Genomic DNA, 19,551 nt, shown 5'->3' with positions numbered 1-19,551 from the left:
GACTTAAAATTTTGTGACATCACTACCGGTTTTTCGAGGAGGTCGAGGGTGTGGCGCGATCGGGACAGGAATGGAAATAAGCCATCAGTCGTGATTCGCGTACGCGTTGTCTGCTACCGTGGGAAATATCACAGCAGACGAATCGATAAAATGGAAGCCACTTCTTTTGGATTGAATGGTTAAATTTGGTTAATAATAAGGTTTTTAATAGTTAAATATGATGAAAAATTCGAATAGACCAATATGTTCGCCAACTGTTGAACGTCTTTTGCTGGAAATTGAAGGTCAAGCAGTCAAAAGTCAACCAAAATTGCGTAAGTTACGCGAAGCCTTGGCTCATACCGATCTTATTTAATATTCAAATTGAATTATCAGCCATTATTTAATAAATAAATCCATTTTAAAGTTTCACAACCGAGAAATTACACTAAAGAAAACATAAAACGTTTAAAAGAAATTCAGGAAAATTGTAAAAAAAGGGAAATTGCAGTTTCTACCCCTACAAAAGCAGTGCCAATATCTACATTAAAAAGCAATGTATTTAAATTAATCAGAATATATTTTAAGCCTTTGATATAAACGTAATTACACTCTTACAGAGCAATAGAACAAAACATACATTTACACTTCCAAAGAGCACATATCCCAATGAAAAATCACAAATAGTACATGAGTCTAACACTTCTAAGAGCTATAATAATCAATTACAAAGCTCAAGACCCACCTCTAGTCTTAGAAGGTCATCATCCCAAACATCACTACAACAAAAGCTGCCTCCAAAATGTGATAATTCTTTAAAAAAATCACCGTCATTGATTGATTTGAAGGCTAAGAGTAAAACCAGCGCACAAATAACACCAACCTTACCACATACACTTGGAACTGTGCCCAAATAGTAAATTGTTATTTTTGGATTGATAATAAACCAACATTTGGGACGTAAATAAAATGCAGGGAGCCCACCGGTCCTATAATTCCTATAAATTCCTATATTTTTGAACCAGTCCTATATTATCCTATAATTTCATAAAAGGTCCTATAATATCCTATATTTTTGACTTAGTCCAAGTTTTCGTATAGTTTAGCATCAAATTTATCAATATTTAGCTGTTTTTATCGAGATCACATTTGAATAGACACCAAAATTGCTTCAAAGGCTCGCTTAGGATTTTTTATATATTATATTATATTTTAATTAAGTTCTTCTGAATTTTCAAAGTAAAATCCAACTAGTTTTTTTGTTCTTTTTTGAGATTTTTCTACATAGTTTAAGCCCCAAAATTGTATTATATACGAGCATTTTTAGTCCTATATTTTCCTATAGAAACACATGATTTTTTCTCTCCTATAAAATCCTATAATTCCGGAAAAAAATTCCTATTTTTCCTATAAGGAATTTAAATTTAAGAGTGGGCTCCCTGTAAAATGATATTGTTCCTAAATGATGGGTTTCATCTTGAGAATATCGGAAAAACCAGAATTTCTTGATGAAGCAATCTTAAAAATTAATTATAATTAAAGCTTGCAAATTAGAAAGCAAAAGTGGAAGGAAGAAGAGGATAAGAAACAAGAAGCAATGAAACGTGACCTTACTATTCCCCCGGGTCATAGTTTAATGAGTGAAAAGGAGAGATTGGAGACTTTGGCTTTATTGAGAAAAAGTATGATTGCGTTGATCCTATTCTGAATCTCTCCGTTCCTTCAGGGGTTCGAATCATTTTGGATTAATTTTAATTAATTGGGCTTTCCTTTATGATAGCCCAAGCTGATCTGCTTCATCAGTTAATAGCTTTACCAGTGCAATTAGATACAATGAGAGCCAAACATCGTAAAGAGGAAATTGAAAAGCATTTAAAAAAGGCTGAAGATGGAATAAATATATTTTCTAAATCACGAGTTTTGATTAAAAATGATTGAGAATGTTTTCTCTTAAATATGCCATATTTTAAAATATATTCTATAATATATATGTAATATATAATATATATGTAAATACAAATATAATAAAATTTACATTTTTAACCTCTGATGTGTACACAAATTTATTTTAATTCAAAGTTATTTCATGGAAGTGCCAATAGGTGCTGCTGTAGTCTGCTTTGACATTAATGCTATAAGAGTGCTGTCAGTTGTGACGTCAGATCCAAGGTTACGAGTCTGCCTTTAGCAATGGGCGGCCATGACAGTTACCGTTTTTTCTTTATGGGAAAACAGCATGGGTGACGTCACACCGGCGCTTCTGACAGCACTATATATATATGTTATTCTACAGGTCTGGTAGGCGCTTGTAGATATGGCTTTACACCCCTTTGTATTGTTAAACCAAAAAAAATCACCCTTTTTAGGGTTAGTTTTCCGTAGAAAGAGCATTACATAATACTCCATTAAGACTTATCGAGACTATGTTATAAACTTATGGTAGTACCGATTATTCCGACTGAAGAAATATCATTAGTACGAAAACGGGACGTTTAGCATCTATTATATCAAGGTCACAGGAATTTTCAACCCACTCTTTAATGGTAGGCCGGGGGGGGAGGGTTGGACATAGGGGATCTGTGCATTCGAAAAAGAATTGGACATTTTTTTTAATGGTGTATCTTTTCAAATGGCAAGGTCGATCGTTTATCAAAGAAAATAGGCCAAGTGGAAGGGTTGGATTTAGGTTTTCAATGTCAGAAATCGATTTATACATAGATGATACATGCCATTGAACATCTACCATTCTTATGATGGCATGGATTTCTGTGTGAAATTGTTTGAAAAGCTCCAACGACTATATTGATTGAGCTTATGTCAAAAAAGTCTGGCTATATGCCCACGATTTTCATTCACTGTCTATTGAACTTAGCTCAAACCTTAACATCGTAGTACAATTTATTTTCAATGGATGTCATTTATTTGACAAATTTACAATTATATTTTTCCCCCTTGTATTAGCTCGATTGTAAATCTTTTGATGGCATTGAGTTCACGAAGAGCCAATGCACAAATATCTCTGAAATGACTAATTCTATATCGTGATTAACGGTAGCTTGTGTCACAGTCGTAACCTACTCTCTGTGTTAAGAACAGCTGATCTATGGGTTTAACAAATTATACAGCTAAAACCCCTTCCTAGCCTGTACAAGACTATAAAACCATTTGGACAATTTTATTGAAAATGAAAGATTATTTAGATTCGGGAGCATTTGAATGAGAAATTTAATACTAAGTCGACTTTAATATATAAGTCTAGTATTTTTTGACGCGTAACGATGTCTCGTAAAGTTGCCAGACCCTTTCCAGACATAAATAATATAGGATAAAATAATTTCTCACGTCAAATTACAGAGTGATTTGCGCCGACGACCTGACGCGTGTTTTTATATGGTATGTTTTTGTAAAATTCAGTTTTTAATTTTAGTAAGATGACACCGATCGAAAGAGGTCCGTTAGTTTCATTTTTATTACTGTTGAATTTTGGATTTACAAAGCTAAGTTTCTACGCAAGTATCCTACCACAAAGGAAACAAAATCATAAACTGATGAGTTCACAAAAAAACGTTTTGCTATCAGCTTAATTTTGGCCGCGCGTTTTAGACTTAGCTGTAAACCGAGACAGCTATCAACCGAACCAAACTAATATATTTTAAACTTTTGCCTTTGGACGAACCATTTGTTAACCTTGTCTCATCTGAAACTTAACACTTTAGCTTAATAACTTGAGACAAGCAAGTATACTTGTTGTCGTTATGGGGTATCAATTACTTTTAAGGTCAATGTCTTTCTCCCACGTCTCAAGTGGTCATTTTCAGACCTTTGTTCTTGTAGTATATATAATTAGCCTTGAAAGCATCTATAATACTTATCTATATAGCATCTGGATAATATCTAGTAAACTGATATGAAACCCTTTTAAAAACGCGTGTTTTCTTACAGAAAATCATGTGAAATATTTGTATTCCCCTTTAAAAATTCAGTTACGCTTTTAGCTAATGTAAGAGTTACCAAAATAACAGCGATTTTCGTGAAATATTTAGTTTGTTTACGTATTTTTAACAATTCATAGTAAAAAATAGCAAATAAACTAGAAAAAAAAAAGAAGAATTTTGAACTTTTTGAGTTTTGTGCACGGAAAAACGTTTTCAATTTCATTTTCAAATCCCGACAAGAACGTCGCAAAGAGATTATTGGATGAATTCGTAAATCCAGGTGAAAAGGAATAACCTAGCTGTTATTCCAGGCCACCGAAAATCTTCGCTAAAAAGAAAACGAAATAAGTTGTCGGTCGAAAAACTCTTTCAGTCAAACCCAAGCAATTTTTTATCACGAATAGTCTGACATATCAGTTCCAGACTTTCAAATAAAAGACGTAAAAATATTTTCCATCAGGAGTCATTGGCCTATTTTTTTATGTCTAAATTTAACCCTTCAATATGAATACCGTACTATATTTGTCACGTAGTAATTATACCTCCACGATTTCATTTAAATTTTAATACTTAAAACTCCCTTTGTATAATGATAATTATAATACAATTCATCAACTTTATGTCAAATCGCGTGCTCTGACATAAATACTGTATATTTGCCTCAATTATTTAGGTAAGGAAAATTGCCTCAGGTACTAGACAAGTTTAGAATAATCATCTCCAAAGGTTACAAGTACCTGTTGGGAGCAAGTTCTATTACAGACAATCACTGATTCCAATTGAAGTAGAACTACATTCAATTTTATCAACAAATAAAAAAAAAAGCATTATAATCCCGTTCCCCTGGAAGATTCAAAGAATCAAGAGAAGCTTGTGATAAATCTGGTATCAGATTCGGAATAGAGCTAGGTTTTGGAGGAAGTTTTTCCCTGCAGCAAAAATAGAGAAAAGAGAGAGAATTTTCTAACGCGACTCTCGTATCTGAAGCAGCAAGCTATCGGAGAAGGAGAAATCAAGGGAAAGCTTTGGAAGGAAAGTTGGTCGAGCGGAGCACCGCACGTGGTTCACTTCATTCTCACCCTCTCCGTCCTCTGGGCAAGACACGAAGGAGCGGCTCCTTAGCTCCCTGGTCCATTCCGTGTCGGGTCGTTCATATCCCCCAGAACGGTTGAGTTGACGTTGAGCAGAGTTTATATTTAAAAAAATCAAAGTTAAATCCCGAGTTAAATTTCAATGAATGACCACTCGTGAACACTTTTGGATATTTTATAACTCAGTGCGCAAATTTTTGGATTAATTTTTCGTGATTTAAATTGATTGGGAATTTCAACTTTTCATTTATGATATAAAGGTAAACTACAAGCTTCATATTCCGAGTGTTAAGGATGATTTGTTTTTTATTTAAATGGTGTTATTTATTCAATTTTGCGAAACAAATTTTTTTTTTGCCAAAAATTTACTGAATTATTCATTATAGAACTTGTTAAATTTTTGAGGTTTTCGAATAGTTCTGTCTGAAAATATTTTCAATTTTCAGTTTCGAACTGTTTTTATCGGTTTCGAGATTGTCGTATAAAACCAATGTGAGGTTTAAAATTAAATAAATAAATCACCTATCAATGTTAACTCGCAATAAAAAAATATTGAACTGTAAGAAAATGCGAGAGATAGCGAGTAACTGCAGGCCTCTTTGTCTTACATAACCCAAAACCTTTTTTCGCAAAGGCGTAAGAAGAAACTTTATAAAAGTAAGGAGCCCTTAAGCCCATACTCCGCATTAAGCCCGTACATTTTGTCGAGTTCTAGTTAGGTAAAGACGTCCAGAGACGTTTCGCTTCTATTTATAAAAGCACGCGCTACCCATGATAAAAGTGCGTGACACGATGACACAGAACGCGTTAGAATGATGGAATGCTTGTAGTGCAAACTAATTGAAAGGTCGTGGTATACTCCTTGTCAAGCTCAGTAAGCAACTGACTACTTTATCTCTTTATGAGCCTTTACATTACGTGTTAATCCGCCTCGTAATTCGCAAGTCTGCAAACTGATCCTGAACTAAACTATAACAATAGCCGGCAGTATGCTAATCCTGTAATAATAAATCTTGGCTTATTATTGTTATTATATTCACTGTAAAGTATATACATTATAATTTTTGGGGAGTTTATATACCCCTCGTTCGTTACGTAAGCTAGGCCGGTTCAAACGCCTCGTAATTTTGTTTAAAACAAAGCGTAATAACGGTTACTTCGAAAGAAATTTTAGTTTATGTTATATTATTGTTAGAAAGTTTCGAATTCCAGCAATAACCTAAGTTTCAACGAATCGAAATTAACGTCGAGTAGAGCTTCCATATTTTTTAGGCTTCTGTTATTAAAAGTTGCAAACCTTCCAAGTGTTCCCTATATATTTTATTTTCCCGCGCTGTCTAATTAAATGCGTAGTCTGTTGTGATTAATAATGGATGCCAAGTGTTTTGAAAATATGTCTTATGATTATTAATTCAGAAAGAAAAAGGTTTATGAGCCATGTCGACACTCGACAGACGCCTTTTCTGATTTATTGCGTAATAGGAGATTCGGGGAAGAATACACTGTAGGTCTTTTAGTTTAAATTTTAATTGGAATATACTGGGCACATGTGCTACGTCTCAAACTAGGTGTCTTTATTACGAAACTAAACTGTTTTTCTCTAAAATTTGGGATTTCCCGGAATTTCTACGTGTTTTTATACGTGGTTATTGGACTAAATCCAAACATTGGCTTTCTTCATGTGTAGGCCTTGTTGGTAAGAGCCGATAAAATCGAGACAAAACATGAAAGAAAAACTAAAAACATTTATGTACCGCGAGATGGTAATTTGCATTATATATGAATATTAATTATGCTAATGATGTTCATAAACAACCTCGTGCAGCATGCCTAATTACTTTCCTATTTTTTTTTTTTGCTTCGAACCAATTTTACCAAACACGAGGAATAGCGTACACGTTTTGTTCTACAAGGTTGTTTTTAACACAAAATGGATTCTCTGTATTCAAAATAAGCTCTTTTGAGATGAACCCGACATCAACTTTGTTGTCAAATGTCACTAATAATACCGCGTAAAATTGTGTATAGATATGTTCGAATTCCATTCTAAACGAAGCTAATTAATTTCCCTTATCTCATTGACGTCACATTCATAACTTCGAAAGTGCATATTGATTTTTTATATATATGCATGTACTAGCGTCATGAAAGCGTGAACACTTAGAAGTGATTTTGTTTATAAGTAATATATATATATATGATCGAAAGGAGATCATTTCTGAACAAGTTATACGTTATTCGCGACTGTAACATAGATATTGTCCTTTGAAAAAAAAACCCATACTGTTTACTTCCGAAATCGTGGAAAGCAAATCACTATATCGGAAATGGCTAAAAAACCCCCTAAGGAGGGAATTACCAAGAAAATCCCCTGCTTCCCGTGTAATTACTATCATCAGAAGTATATAATACTTCTCTTCGAGAGAAGTGTACCAACCACAAAGTGGGAGGGTAATTGTAACTTGATTCTTCCCCCAACATAATTTTACATTTGAAGCAAAGTTACTAAACCGAATCACATACGCGATAGATAGTTCCCTCATCATTATACCCTATCTGCGCTTAATTGTTTGCCAAGGTGGATGCGCTTGTGGATTTTTGTCCCACCTCAAGACAATCAAGGTTTGTGCCTGTTTGATTGCTGAGGATTTAGTACCACCAACAGTTATTGAATTCACCCTAGCACGGTGCAATGCTCATCTGAAGTTTGATGAGCAGGAGAGCAAACAAAAAGGGCTCCCTCGCCTGAGAAGAATCATGTTACATAACTGAACTTTTAAGAGGATACAGAGTGTGATCCTTCTTCTATTATCCCCTTCTGCTATCATACAAGGATAAAAAGTAGTCTTCCATTTAGACTCTTTCAAGGTTCAATATCATGGAATATCCAACTTAAGTCGTAGCTAGATCTACCATCAAATTAAAAAAAAAAATTATAGTTTCCGCCTTTAACACGCAGTGTCAACTTAAGATTGAAAATAATCATCTTGCTCTATTTCAACAGAAAAATCACCTAATTTCGACGTCTAATCTCGCTTTTTTATCTCCTTTGTATTTTTTGTTTCATTTCGAATGTCAGAGAAAATTAACTACAGCAATTTTCTGTTTTATTTTCTCGATGGAATAGGCCTTCATATTTTTTCCCGCGCTAGCTAGTAATATTCTTTTTTTAATCCGATTACTTAAACAAGAACAGTTTCAGCCTAAATTCGCTCAGCCCATTTAATTATATTGTCACACAATGGGTGGTGTATTCACGCTGGCGAATCTATCGCGTTTAATTTAATTAAACGCTCATTTTTTTACTACTCCTTTTCGAGCTTGGAATTTGGGTCAGAAGCAAAGAATCTAACGAAATTTTTTTGCTCGATTTAAAAAAAAAAATAATATTAAGAAATATTAAGCTGTGAAAGTTTTTAATTGTAAGAAATCATGTATTGGTTGTTTCTGTGTGGATGTTGCTTTAAATGCTTCAGTGATAAATATTAGCTAGGTTGCGCCTACATCTGCATGATAGGGAATAAAATGAAGAAGAAAGTCCCCCCCCCCCGGTGTTACCTTCCTATTTAGTATCCCAAAGTTCTATAAATATTTTTTAATAGTTGGTATCAGGGAGGGGAATGATTATGGGGATGACCATTTTGTTTTTTTTATTAAATATGCTTTAGCGTTTGGCAATCATTTTGAGGGGCAGCTTTTTTGTACGAAGGTTGTTCAAGGTTCAAGTTGGGTGCTGTCGTACTTTTTAAATCGTTGTGATGTAAGTATCTGTAATTTGGCTTTAAAACTCGTGTAATTATGTCGAGAATTACTGGTTTTCGCGTCTGGTTGTAAGCAACCTTAGTTAATTCATTTGGTTAATTCTGAATTTCTAATCTCGTAGTCTGATTATTATGTAATAGCATCTGTCCTTTTTTGGCATCTACGTTCGTACATATTTAATGAAGCATATTATAATTATGAATCAAGAATCATTCACGAATTTGAAACATTTTTCATATTATGTAAATTTAGATTTTTAGGCGGGTTATCTGTCTATTAACATCATAAACTTTTTTAACCTGATCCCAAAGACTCAAGATTCTTAGTCTAAAAAAATTATTGAAAATGTTTCACAGACTGGCAGATGTATGTATACTTTACCCTACACTGGATAGAAATGACTTATTATAATATGCCTTCAAGAAAGAAATTTGCATAATATTATTAGGGGTAGCGTAAAATTCGGTTTCTATAAAATTTAGTTTCGTTAGTGGTATAAGGTAATTGCTGGGTTCCCCCTTTTTTATTACTCAAGGTTGCAAAGGCTGAAATATTTTGAGGTTTCATTTTTTTGCCTCGAAAGCGTTTAACGAAAGCTTTAGGAATGGGAAAAGATCTGCTTTTTCTTATTTGAAAATTTTGGGTTTTGATGAAACTTGTCTCCCTAAAGCCCAAGGCATTATATATACAAGAAATCGTGAATGTATATACCCATTTTTTTAATCTTTAATCTTTGCGGTATGTCTATGACCTCTGGCTTCTCTGATATTATTAAATTTATTGTCAATTGAATTCAAGTTTAAGTGGCTAACTAGTATAGATGTTTTTATGAGATATGACTGTAAACAGAGTTTAGGTGTGGTAGTAATTTATAGTTACAAAAATATTATACTGTACTGTTTATTAATTTCGCCTGAAAATATAACGGAATGTGAACCGTGATTTAAAACAAAAATTAATTTGTTAAACATAACACGTAATATTGGAATTTGCTAGCTGGCCTTGTCTGTATTTTGGATTCAAAAACATAATTAGTTTTTTAACCGAAATCTATTGCCCGAAGTAATACACTGAGGATGTCTTTACAAAGTTACTGAGAATCACAGATTGTATTTCGTCTATAAACTTCTATCTCTTGAATATCGTTTCGGAAATACCCTCATACGTCACACTAAATCTATGACGTACCTGGGTTAATTTTCTTTGTGAGGTATAAGCAATTATAGTGACGTCACAGTTACATAATTTTCGGCAATCTTACCATACAGTAACATTTTCTTGAGACGGAAGATAATGTGATGCAAAGTTATTAATTTTTGAGCGTTTAAGTTGATTATTTTCCTCTTTTAATAAAAAGCACTTGTCCGTGTTGTATATTACGTAACTTTATAAATTAATCAAACCAATTATAAAGCAATCGAAAATTGCCGTACAATGCGGAAAAAATTATACAAAGTGTTCATCAAGGGGTTAATTGAGGAAAATGCTACGAAATTTTGACATTGAAAGAGAACTTAATCGTCCTTCGTGGTAATTAAACGAAACATAGACGTTTAAGCTCTGATCTCTTCAATGTTGTAAAAATAGAACTTTAATAAGATGATTAACATAAAACTGCCGGAAGTTTGTAATTTCCCATAAATTTCAGCATTTGCTAAGATATATTATGATTATGTTTCAAGTTTTGGTTTCTTAGGCCTACAAGAAAATTTCCATAAAAATGTAATATTAATCATAATTTAATTTAATGATGTGATCTATATTTTAGGGCGATGTAAAAATTGAAAATGTGGAACCCCGTCGCGTTTTTGTGCCGTTCGCCGAAGTTGTCGCGGGACATAGCGACAAGCCGGTGCAGTTGTTAAACGGTCGCCGTATCGCAACGTCATCAGAACCGGGTTGGCAATCGACCAAGCTGAACCATGGTGTTCAAGGACTTGATTCTGAGGTACTTGTTGCCCGCCAATGGAACTCTCTACGACAATATGACCGCTTGTCTTCGCAAGATCAACGGGATAGACGATGACAATTACACGACGGCCTCGCTAACTATGGCGGATATGGTCGATGAATCGGACATTCATAATACCAGTTCGTCCCTTCACGCGTGTCTTCGAAAAGTGTTACCGCCCGAGTGGTATAGCAGTCCTTATTTAATGGCGTTATGGCAACGCGTCTCGTGGAGCGTCGTCTTCGCCATGATGCTCGCCGTCGCGGCCATCGGTAACGCCATCGTCATTTGGATCATCTTAGCTCATCGACGAATGCGTAACGTTACCAATTACTTCCTACTTAACTTGGCCATGGCGGACTTATCAATGTCTTTGTTAAACGCGGTGTTTAACTTCGTGTATCTCGTGAATAGTGACTGGACGTTTGGTACCGCGTATTGCGTCATCAATAGCTTCTTATCCACATTGGCTATCTCTTCGTCTGTGTTTTCGATATCAGCTTTGAGCGTAGATAGGTAAGTGATGTTATGATTTGATTTTTATTTCATTTTTCTGATAAAAACCAGTTTTCTCGATCGAGACGATGTCTGGAAATAAGTTTGAACGCTGCAGGGCACTTTTGGTCATTTTTCTTTTAACTATTAGGGGGTAAGAAAGCCATAGAATTGGACCGAATTATAATACCAGAAGTGAATAACCCTTTTCATCAAACCCTAGCAGATGTCTTCTTTAGCATAGCTTAGGGCGCTATCGCAATAAACCTAGGTCGTGTTCAGTTGCGAAACGCTTGCTGTTTTTCATTGCCTAATATGCAAATTTCGGATTATCAGACAGGGATGATTATAGATCATAGTGGCTAACAGCAAGCACAATTTTGTACCATCATCAGTATTAACAATAACATGTGCTTGCACCTTTTGCAAAAAGCAAAACAATTTCTCCTTTGATGAATTTCAGCTGCCTTATGATGGCGTGACATCTGGTGCATCAATACCAAGGTCGCCTCATAAAAATATTTAAATCACACTTATTATTATCATGCCATTAGTGTATTAATTGGATATTATAATGAATATAATTGAATAAGGCAGGATATTTGAATGCCCACCTGGCATTCACGACGCTTGGACTTTCAAACTCAATTCAACCTAAATTTAAATATAAATATAAGCCTTATAGGTTTTCTAAGGAAAGAAAACCCATATTCCTTGAACCGATTTCTGGGGTCATTTTGAAAATTTTCCCAAAGTTTTTACGCAAATTACCCAAAAGTTTCGGTGGTAGTTTCGTTTTGGTTTTATCCATTACACCGACGTAATGCCCGCTACATTTGAGGAGGTGAAAAAACCTAAGCTCTTCCTAGTTTCTAGGTTACTTTATTGCTAACATCCTGTTCACCAACGTTATATGAAATCATTCGATCGAACCAAAAGCAATTTCCTATAAGACTATTATAATAACACCCACCGCGAAACATCCCCAGTATGACCTCAAAATACAGGGTGTTTCCATTCCGTTTGACCCAAAGAACATATACACCCTTTTATTTGTTGTAGACTTACCAGAAACACGCTATATAGTATTGAACTTACAAGAAAACGCTGGCTTTGACTTTGATCTTGGACATCATTCATACAAAATCTCTTGAAGAGTTACATCGTCCTTAAGCCTTTGAAAGCATTAAGGTCGATGGATAAATGAACAGCGTACTTCATTATATTTTGCATAATCTACGCTTAAGTCCATAGCTACTTTACTAGAATATTCCTTTTAATTTCTGTAATACCGTTATGGCTTCAAAGGGACTCTTAGCGGATAATAGACGGTAATATCGCAAATTCCAATAAGCTGTTTATAGTTTGTTTGTAAAATCAAAGAACAATTAACGTATTATCAGTCCTCTTTAACCTATACTTCAAAATATATTTCCGCGTAGTTATTTTTAGAAATATTTATTTATAAACCTCCAAAGATGAAAACTCTGATTATGGTATTTCGAAATTTGGTTTAATGAAAGCACGTTTATATTACGAAATTTATAATTTGACCTGCACAGACTTGTACATTTTCAACTGTTAATTTATCGTACATCGAGTGGGATTTTAAGTCAACACCCTCTGAAATTTGCTACAAATGTACAGCTACGAGGTACTTTAATTTCTAGGTCTATTTCTATACAGAACCTTGCTACTAAATTTCAATTTTAAACTTAATTTAGTTGATAAGCCTTTCTAATTTGATTATTTAAAAAAAATACATTTTTTGCCAGCTTCTTAGGCTTTATTCAAGGGCATTAAATTAATCGTTTGGGTTTTCTCGCTCCGTATTATCACTATTAAGATCAGTCTCCATGATAGTTTTGCCTTGATATTCCCTGATTTAATGAAAGTCGACCATAAAGAATCTAGCGTGCTATCTATTGAACCGGTTTTCCCAATCAAATAAAATGAGGAAGATGAAAAAATAATTCATGCACGAAGGTCGAGATCGTAGCTTAAATCGGAACAGAGCCAAATCTAATAGAGTTCCTTTACTTAACGATAAACGGACTTCTTTTTTAGAATGTCATTAGATTTATCTATTGAAATGATATATAGAACATATAGGAACTGTATTAAACTTTGAAAAATTATTTCCGAAGCCAGATATCATCAAAAACTGTAGTTACTTGGTTATTTCGGGCAATTGGGTTTATTAGGTATTGTAAGCTAGGCTTAAAATATAACGATTTCTTTATCCATTAGGCTTGAAGCTTTGAGAAATTTTGGCCAAATTTACGCATATGTTTGCAATGCTGTTTTCTGAGTTTCGCTAAAAAATAAGTTCCATTTTACACGCAATACGGTCAATATTCTTCTTTAAAAACGTTTCATTTTAGAAAGATATCGATCTTTATTTATTACTTTGCGAGGGAGAGAGAGAGAGGCAGAGTTCGATATCCTTTAGTTAGAAAAGTTTACCGAGCCAAAGTCCACCGCTCTTTTTGAAAGTTACATGACCTTCTTTTGTTAATGTCAGGGAATTTCAAGTCATACTCGCACCTACTCTCATATAATTCGAGGTCTTCAAAGTGAATTTGATGTTGCAAAGGTGCAGCGCGCTTCTCATAATTTAGTGCATTACAAGATAAAGCCTGGGTTATTCAATAAATCGGTCTGTCGGTTTTTGGGCTTAGCCATCTGTGACCACGATGGTTTAATTATCGCTAATGTTTATGAGGAGAATGTTGGCATCCTGCACAGTTTATTTTAACGACATTAAAGTTGGTAACTTCCCTATTTAGAAAACCCTTAAGAAATAATTTCCTAAATCGTGTTTTCATGCAGTTACCAAACGTCTATTTCTAACAATTTAATATCTTTTCGAATTTCAAGGACAAATTTTTTTAAACATTCTAATCTCAGCCTGTTAATCGCCTATCCCATCTGTTTCTAAAGGCCGTAGTACGTAGCTCTCGAAGATACTAATTCCTTAGTTCTTATAATTTTAAAATAAACCTTTACAAGTTGGGAAACCAAAATAAACCTCTCCGTGTCGAGACGACGGCTATTTACCCAATTAAAAGGTTTTTCTTAAATAATTATATAAATATAATTTATATTTATTATTTTAATTGTCAGTAATTTACATTGATTCTTTTTAAGTCGTTTTAAGAAACGTTTTTCCTTAAATCATTTTAAACATAGCTATTGTTATCGTTTGACTTCTACAATATTTGTAAATTGGTTTCTGTGAACTGCGAACGCGGTCCAGATATTGGGAACATGTTAGCGAAAGTGGTGACAGACACACACAGACACGTGAAGTGTAATACCTCTCCGTGACGTCATCCTCACTCAGAGAGGAAAAAATTCTGTTAATCGAGATTTACGAATTCGTTTAGATTGGAATTATAAATAATTTGTAAGCCTAGTAATTAATGAATGTTTACAAATGAGGAGACGAGCTTAATACTAATAACAAACTGTATATAAGTGAGAGTATATTTATACGCAAGTATAACCCAAACATACTTAGCAACGTTCTCTTTTGGACGACATCAAGTCGCCGATTAAAATTGTGTTAGAGAAAAACATCTTTCGGCCGGATCGAATTTTCTCATTTGCTTATATTGAGCTCGTATCTATGTAATGTTATTGTTCCAATCGGAATATTCAATATAATCAAAGCTAACGCGGATTGTTAAGCCATATTAAACCTTGTAGGGTCGATGCAAATTACCATTGAGGATATATTCGTATGGTTTATTATTTTGTCTGCCTCAGCTTAAAATTAGAAGGGGTGATGTTTGAAAGCTTCTAGAATGATACACGATATGTTGGCGTGGCGTGGCAGACGTGTATTTGACCTCTGGCTGAGATTGGAGTTTGAACCTTTCTGAGTATAGAAAGTTTTCAATAACGCTATATGTTCTTATCCAACCTCAAAACATGTAAATTTTCGTGATAACCATTAATACTTGGAAAAACATATTGATTGCAAGCTGGGATTTGTAAATGGAATTTGTCTGAAATAACTAAATGTAATCTGATATCCTACGGTTCTCTTAAATGCCGCTACAGCAGTATTTTGGTGATGGTTTAACATCGATTTTCTAAATTTCATCGCGCTTATTGTTTAAGCTAGTCGCTTTTAAAGCTAATTTGTCCTTGTTAAATGCTAATCTATAAATGGTTTTCTTTGTGACGAAATTCGCAAATTATCACTTGGATGTGACCATGAGATTGAATGAATGGGAAGCTTATGGGACGTGCAAATTAAGCATTCGCTCTTAAAAAATTATTTTAAAAAGAAATTTACATAGTGATTCATATCGGATTTTTTTTATGTGCCTGATGAGAATTGAACTGTTATTAACCTTTTGAGCTTGCTGTTGGAAATTAAGGTTTAGCATATCTTATTGGCTTAAATTTAAACGAAAAAGATGTACGGAAAATGTCAACGTAAATAAGTTACAAAAAAGGCTATTGTATACTTCTTAATTTATTACCCAAGAATCGAAAAACAAATTTTTCACGGCTTGAAAAGTGCATCGCGTCGCGATCTTATTCAATTATATTTACCGAGTAAATCTTTTGTGAAAGAAGAAAATTAAGTAAAGTAGTCCCAAACAACTAGAGCGATACATTTCATTCTTCTTACGCAAATTCTAAGTTGATTTAAGAAAAAAGAATGGAAGAAAGATGCTGTGGAACGCGTTAACTTCCTACGCGTCCGGTTCTAACTCCTGACCTTTTGTTGTGACGCGCTCTTTTTCATCCATAAGTGTATAAACTCAAAGTTGAGGAATTGTAATTGCAAGCCGAAGGGGATAAACGAAGAAGGATGACACTCTGTATCCTCTTAAATCTTCAGTTATGTAGCATGATTCTTCTCAGGTTCCTGCGCCTTTTTGTTTGCTCTCCTGCTCATCAAAGTCCAGATGGGCATCGCACCGTGCTAGGGTGAATTCTATAACTCGGCAATCAACCCACAAACCTTAATTGTCTTGACGTGGGGCAACAATCCACAAGCGCATGCGCCTTGGTATAGAGTATAATGATGAGGGAAATATTTACTGCGTTTGTGATTAAGTTTTGTATCCTTGTAAATGTAAAATGATGTTGGGAAGAATCATGTTATACCTAGCTTTGTGGTTCACTTCTCTCGAAGAGAAGTATTATATACTTCTTCTATGAGAAAGTGTTACTTACAGCTTTGAACTTATGTTATGACATAATGCGCTAATGAATTAAAAAAAGAAAAGAAAATAATCTTGGACCCCGTGAGGGAAGTCATATTTTTGGGGGGTTTCATGATTAAGGCATGCAGCTGGGTCCCATTTGTCTTTATGGACTTCCGGATTATGTTATATCAAAAGAAAGCATCAGTCACGTTTCTTGTTTGGGTTCAACGCGCTGTTAAGCTTGATATGGTGCGGTCTTAATCAGTAATAATGTGCATAATAACGGATTGATGATTCTATTTCATGATATATTTATGGCTTTGTACTCTTTTTACTATACTATATCCCCGGCCTGGTTTGTTTAAAATGAAATTTATTATTTATATATATAAATAAATTTAATAGATGATAGCAGATATGAAAGGAACATTAAACTATATCATATGGGTGCTTGTTTAACTTCTTGTTTTTTTCTTTTCTTTCTGGGATAATCGCAGTTAGAAGAAATTGAGAAATATCCTTTTAAAGTTTGATAGGATGCTTTATCATATTGCGAAAAATTTTGGACTCAATTTTATTGATATATTAACTTGGGTTGGAGTTACGTTTTTATCAGATCTCTATTGTGTAATTAATCATTAAGTTTTATCGAAAGCTAAAAACACTAAGTTTAATTTACTCTTTTTGAAATTTTTTCAAGTTCTAAACAACAATTTTGTTTAATTTACTATTAAGATTTTTGAAGTTCTAAACAACAGTTTTTATTTAAGGTTGAAAAGAGAAACACGTGTACTAAAGACTGTTTTATTACGTATTTGTTTAGCAAACTTATTCGTTTGTTTGAATCCATTTTTAAATTAAGTCTACACGCCTTATTCATAACAAAAAAATTCAATTTGTCCAAAGAATTCTATAGAATTTGTCGGTCGTGACTTGAAGACGAAATTTTTTCCTGAAACTTCTTTCCACATAGCGCCATTTTCTTTTATTTTTTTATTTACGGTTTGGTGAAGAACTATAGGAGGAACTTTCTTCTGTTCAATTAAAAGACTGTACTTAATAGATTTCCGAAGAAAGTCGAATGTGCCAATACTTTCCCGCTTTCGCTAGCTTTCTTTTCTTTTTTTTCTTTGTTAAAACCAATTGAAGTTTGTTTTAAAGGATTTTCTCCATGGTGTAAGCCTTTTCAAATAGTTCGTAGCCCTCTTAAGAGTGAGTGGTGAATTAGGATTTTACTAAGAATGCTGTACTTCAAAATATTTTTAATTGCTATTCGTTAAATTACCGAGGCCTACTCTCGTTTGGTAAGATATAAATATAATTCATTTGAATATGTAATAGACTCGAATAGATGTACATACTCCTACGCTTTAAAACAATCCTTCATACTTGGAGTTACAACAATCCTGGCTCGAGAAAGATCCAAGTTAGCTATACTACTATAGTCAACTTCAGCTAAAATATTTGGAATTTTAATATAAACCTCTTTTACGAGTTAGTACCTCTCAATTTAACTAAACCTAGATATAACGATTAATGATTGTTCTTTTTATCTTCATGAATAAAAGAACTTTGCAATATTCGTTGACAAAAGTCGGCAAGCACTTTTGTAGTAGTATTACCAACACAGATATGAGGAAATCACTCTATTCTCCTTAATGATTTTTCCTTATTAGTTCGACAGACTTAATGCCTTTTTTAAAAGCTTTTTTCGTGAAAGCTAACGACATGTAATACTATTAATGGTTTTTTGTTCTTACGCCAATTTAGTTCCACGTGAATGTAATCCCAATATCTAATATTAACATTTAATTACACACAAGGACTTAATACGCGTTGAAGTTATTAACGAAAAAAAATGTATTAATGATTAACATTAATCAGCAATATCGTTTTCATATTCTGATTTATTTTTTTAAGAAAAAAAAATAAGATTTAGGTTTAATATTTTAGATTGTAAGGTTTGCTTATGCATTATTTAAATAAACTACTAAAACAGGCGGTTAGTTTTATGTTCAGGCTAAATATTTTTAAATCGGCGCAGAAAGTACCATTAAACAAAACATTACTTCGTATTTATACGGTCTTATTTGCTTTGAAATAATGGTATATTTTTAGATTAAAAATAAATACGTAATGTTAGGGTTATGTTTGCGTGATGACTTTTAAGTGCTCCCATATGTTTTTACGCGATATAAGCAACTTTACAATTTTTGTTGAATGGTAAAAATTGCGAAAAATAAAATGCTTTGAACGATATGGATAAAAAATTGTTTTTTACTAAAAGCAAAAGCCAGAGTGTTTTTCTCTCTTTTTATTTTTGAGTTTCATGATATCGATAAAATGTTGCACAAAAAAAACTTAAAGCTTTCAAAAAGACAAAGCAAAGCTCTTTTTGCTGATTTTCGTTGCAAATGTTAATGTTGGATCATTATTGCAGTTCTGTATACTGTATTCTTTGTGTGCAACCTAGCCTAGTATAATTTGTTTATAAAAATATACGAATTATGATAAATTTGTGTGTAAATAAACACATTTTCATTTATTTAATCTTCGACGTTGCACGAAACCGTCTTAATAATTAGCGCTAAAAATTTCGCCATATTTCCTAGATATCGTTATTATTAATCTTATGAGTGATAAAAAAAGTGGTTTTATTAGTGCCGATAATTCTTTTTATCTTCCCTTGGCCCGAGCTATTAATTTTGTCCCGATATCAAAACTTGAATTTTGGTATTTTTGCACGAAAATGTTATACCAGCAGCCACCATAAGATATATTCCATAAGTTTGTCACTGGTAATAAACTGGAGCTTGTCATGAAGTGACGTAGGTCATAGATTCGAGGTAAAGTGACGCCTGGTGAGGCACTGTCAAAGTCTTAGTACAGACTAAATAGGAAGATGGAAGTCCTGCAAAATAAATTAACCGAGTGTTGTCGTTCTCGAACTAGCTCGAGCTGTAAGTCTCTCAGTAGCATTACGAAGTATAGGTAGCCTCATACTTATGGAACTTATCTTATGTTAAGATTTAATGAAAGTGAGATCTAACTAACGTCTGGGCGAAAAATAAACCCCAAATACTTCATAACACTTATTAATTAAATAAGATTGAGGCTGAGAAATCGGCGTCCCCGAAAATGGTATTTCACAACGGCGGTACGTAGCT

The 19,551-nt window shown here is 33.7% G+C and overlaps 2 protein-coding genes across 9 annotated transcripts in view; both read left to right on the top strand.

Moving 5' to 3' along the window:
• The window catches only part of LOC149651137 (tachykinin-like peptides receptor 86C), a 139,445-nt gene that overhangs the window by 92,571 nt on the left and 27,323 nt on the right, over positions 1-19,551 (top strand). For 7 of the 8 annotated variants that reach the window (XM_089847960.1, XM_089847954.1, XM_089847959.1 and 4 more), the window contains one exon: positions 10,536-11,234. In XM_089847960.1, the coding sequence (XP_089704086.1) occupies positions 10,690-11,234 (545 nt within the window). In that variant the 5' untranslated portion in view covers positions 10,536-10,689. Of the gene's footprint in view, positions 1-4,977; positions 5,266-10,535; positions 11,235-19,551 lie in introns of those variants that run through there. The other variant, XM_089847958.1, reaches the window with a different exon arrangement.
• On the top strand, positions 6-2,029 carry LOC149651138 (uncharacterized). Its single transcript, XM_089847961.1, has 5 exons — positions 6-314; positions 407-537; positions 600-895; positions 1,522-1,661; positions 1,760-2,029. Exons 1-5 carry the CDS (start codon positions 218-220, stop codon positions 1,915-1,917), a joined length of 822 nt encoding a protein of 273 aa, XP_089704087.1. The 5' UTR covers positions 6-217; the 3' UTR covers positions 1,918-2,029.

This window comes from Phalangium opilio, unplaced genomic scaffold (assembly GCF_054372755.1).
Source record: "Phalangium opilio isolate 3A_F unplaced genomic scaffold, DU_Popi_V2 ptg000082l_1, whole genome shotgun sequence".
Classification (NCBI taxonomy): Eukaryota; Metazoa; Arthropoda; class Arachnida; order Opiliones; family Phalangiidae; genus Phalangium; species Phalangium opilio.
The sequence above is the reverse complement of the archived record's forward strand: the minus strand, read 5'-3'. Positions and strand labels throughout refer to the sequence as shown.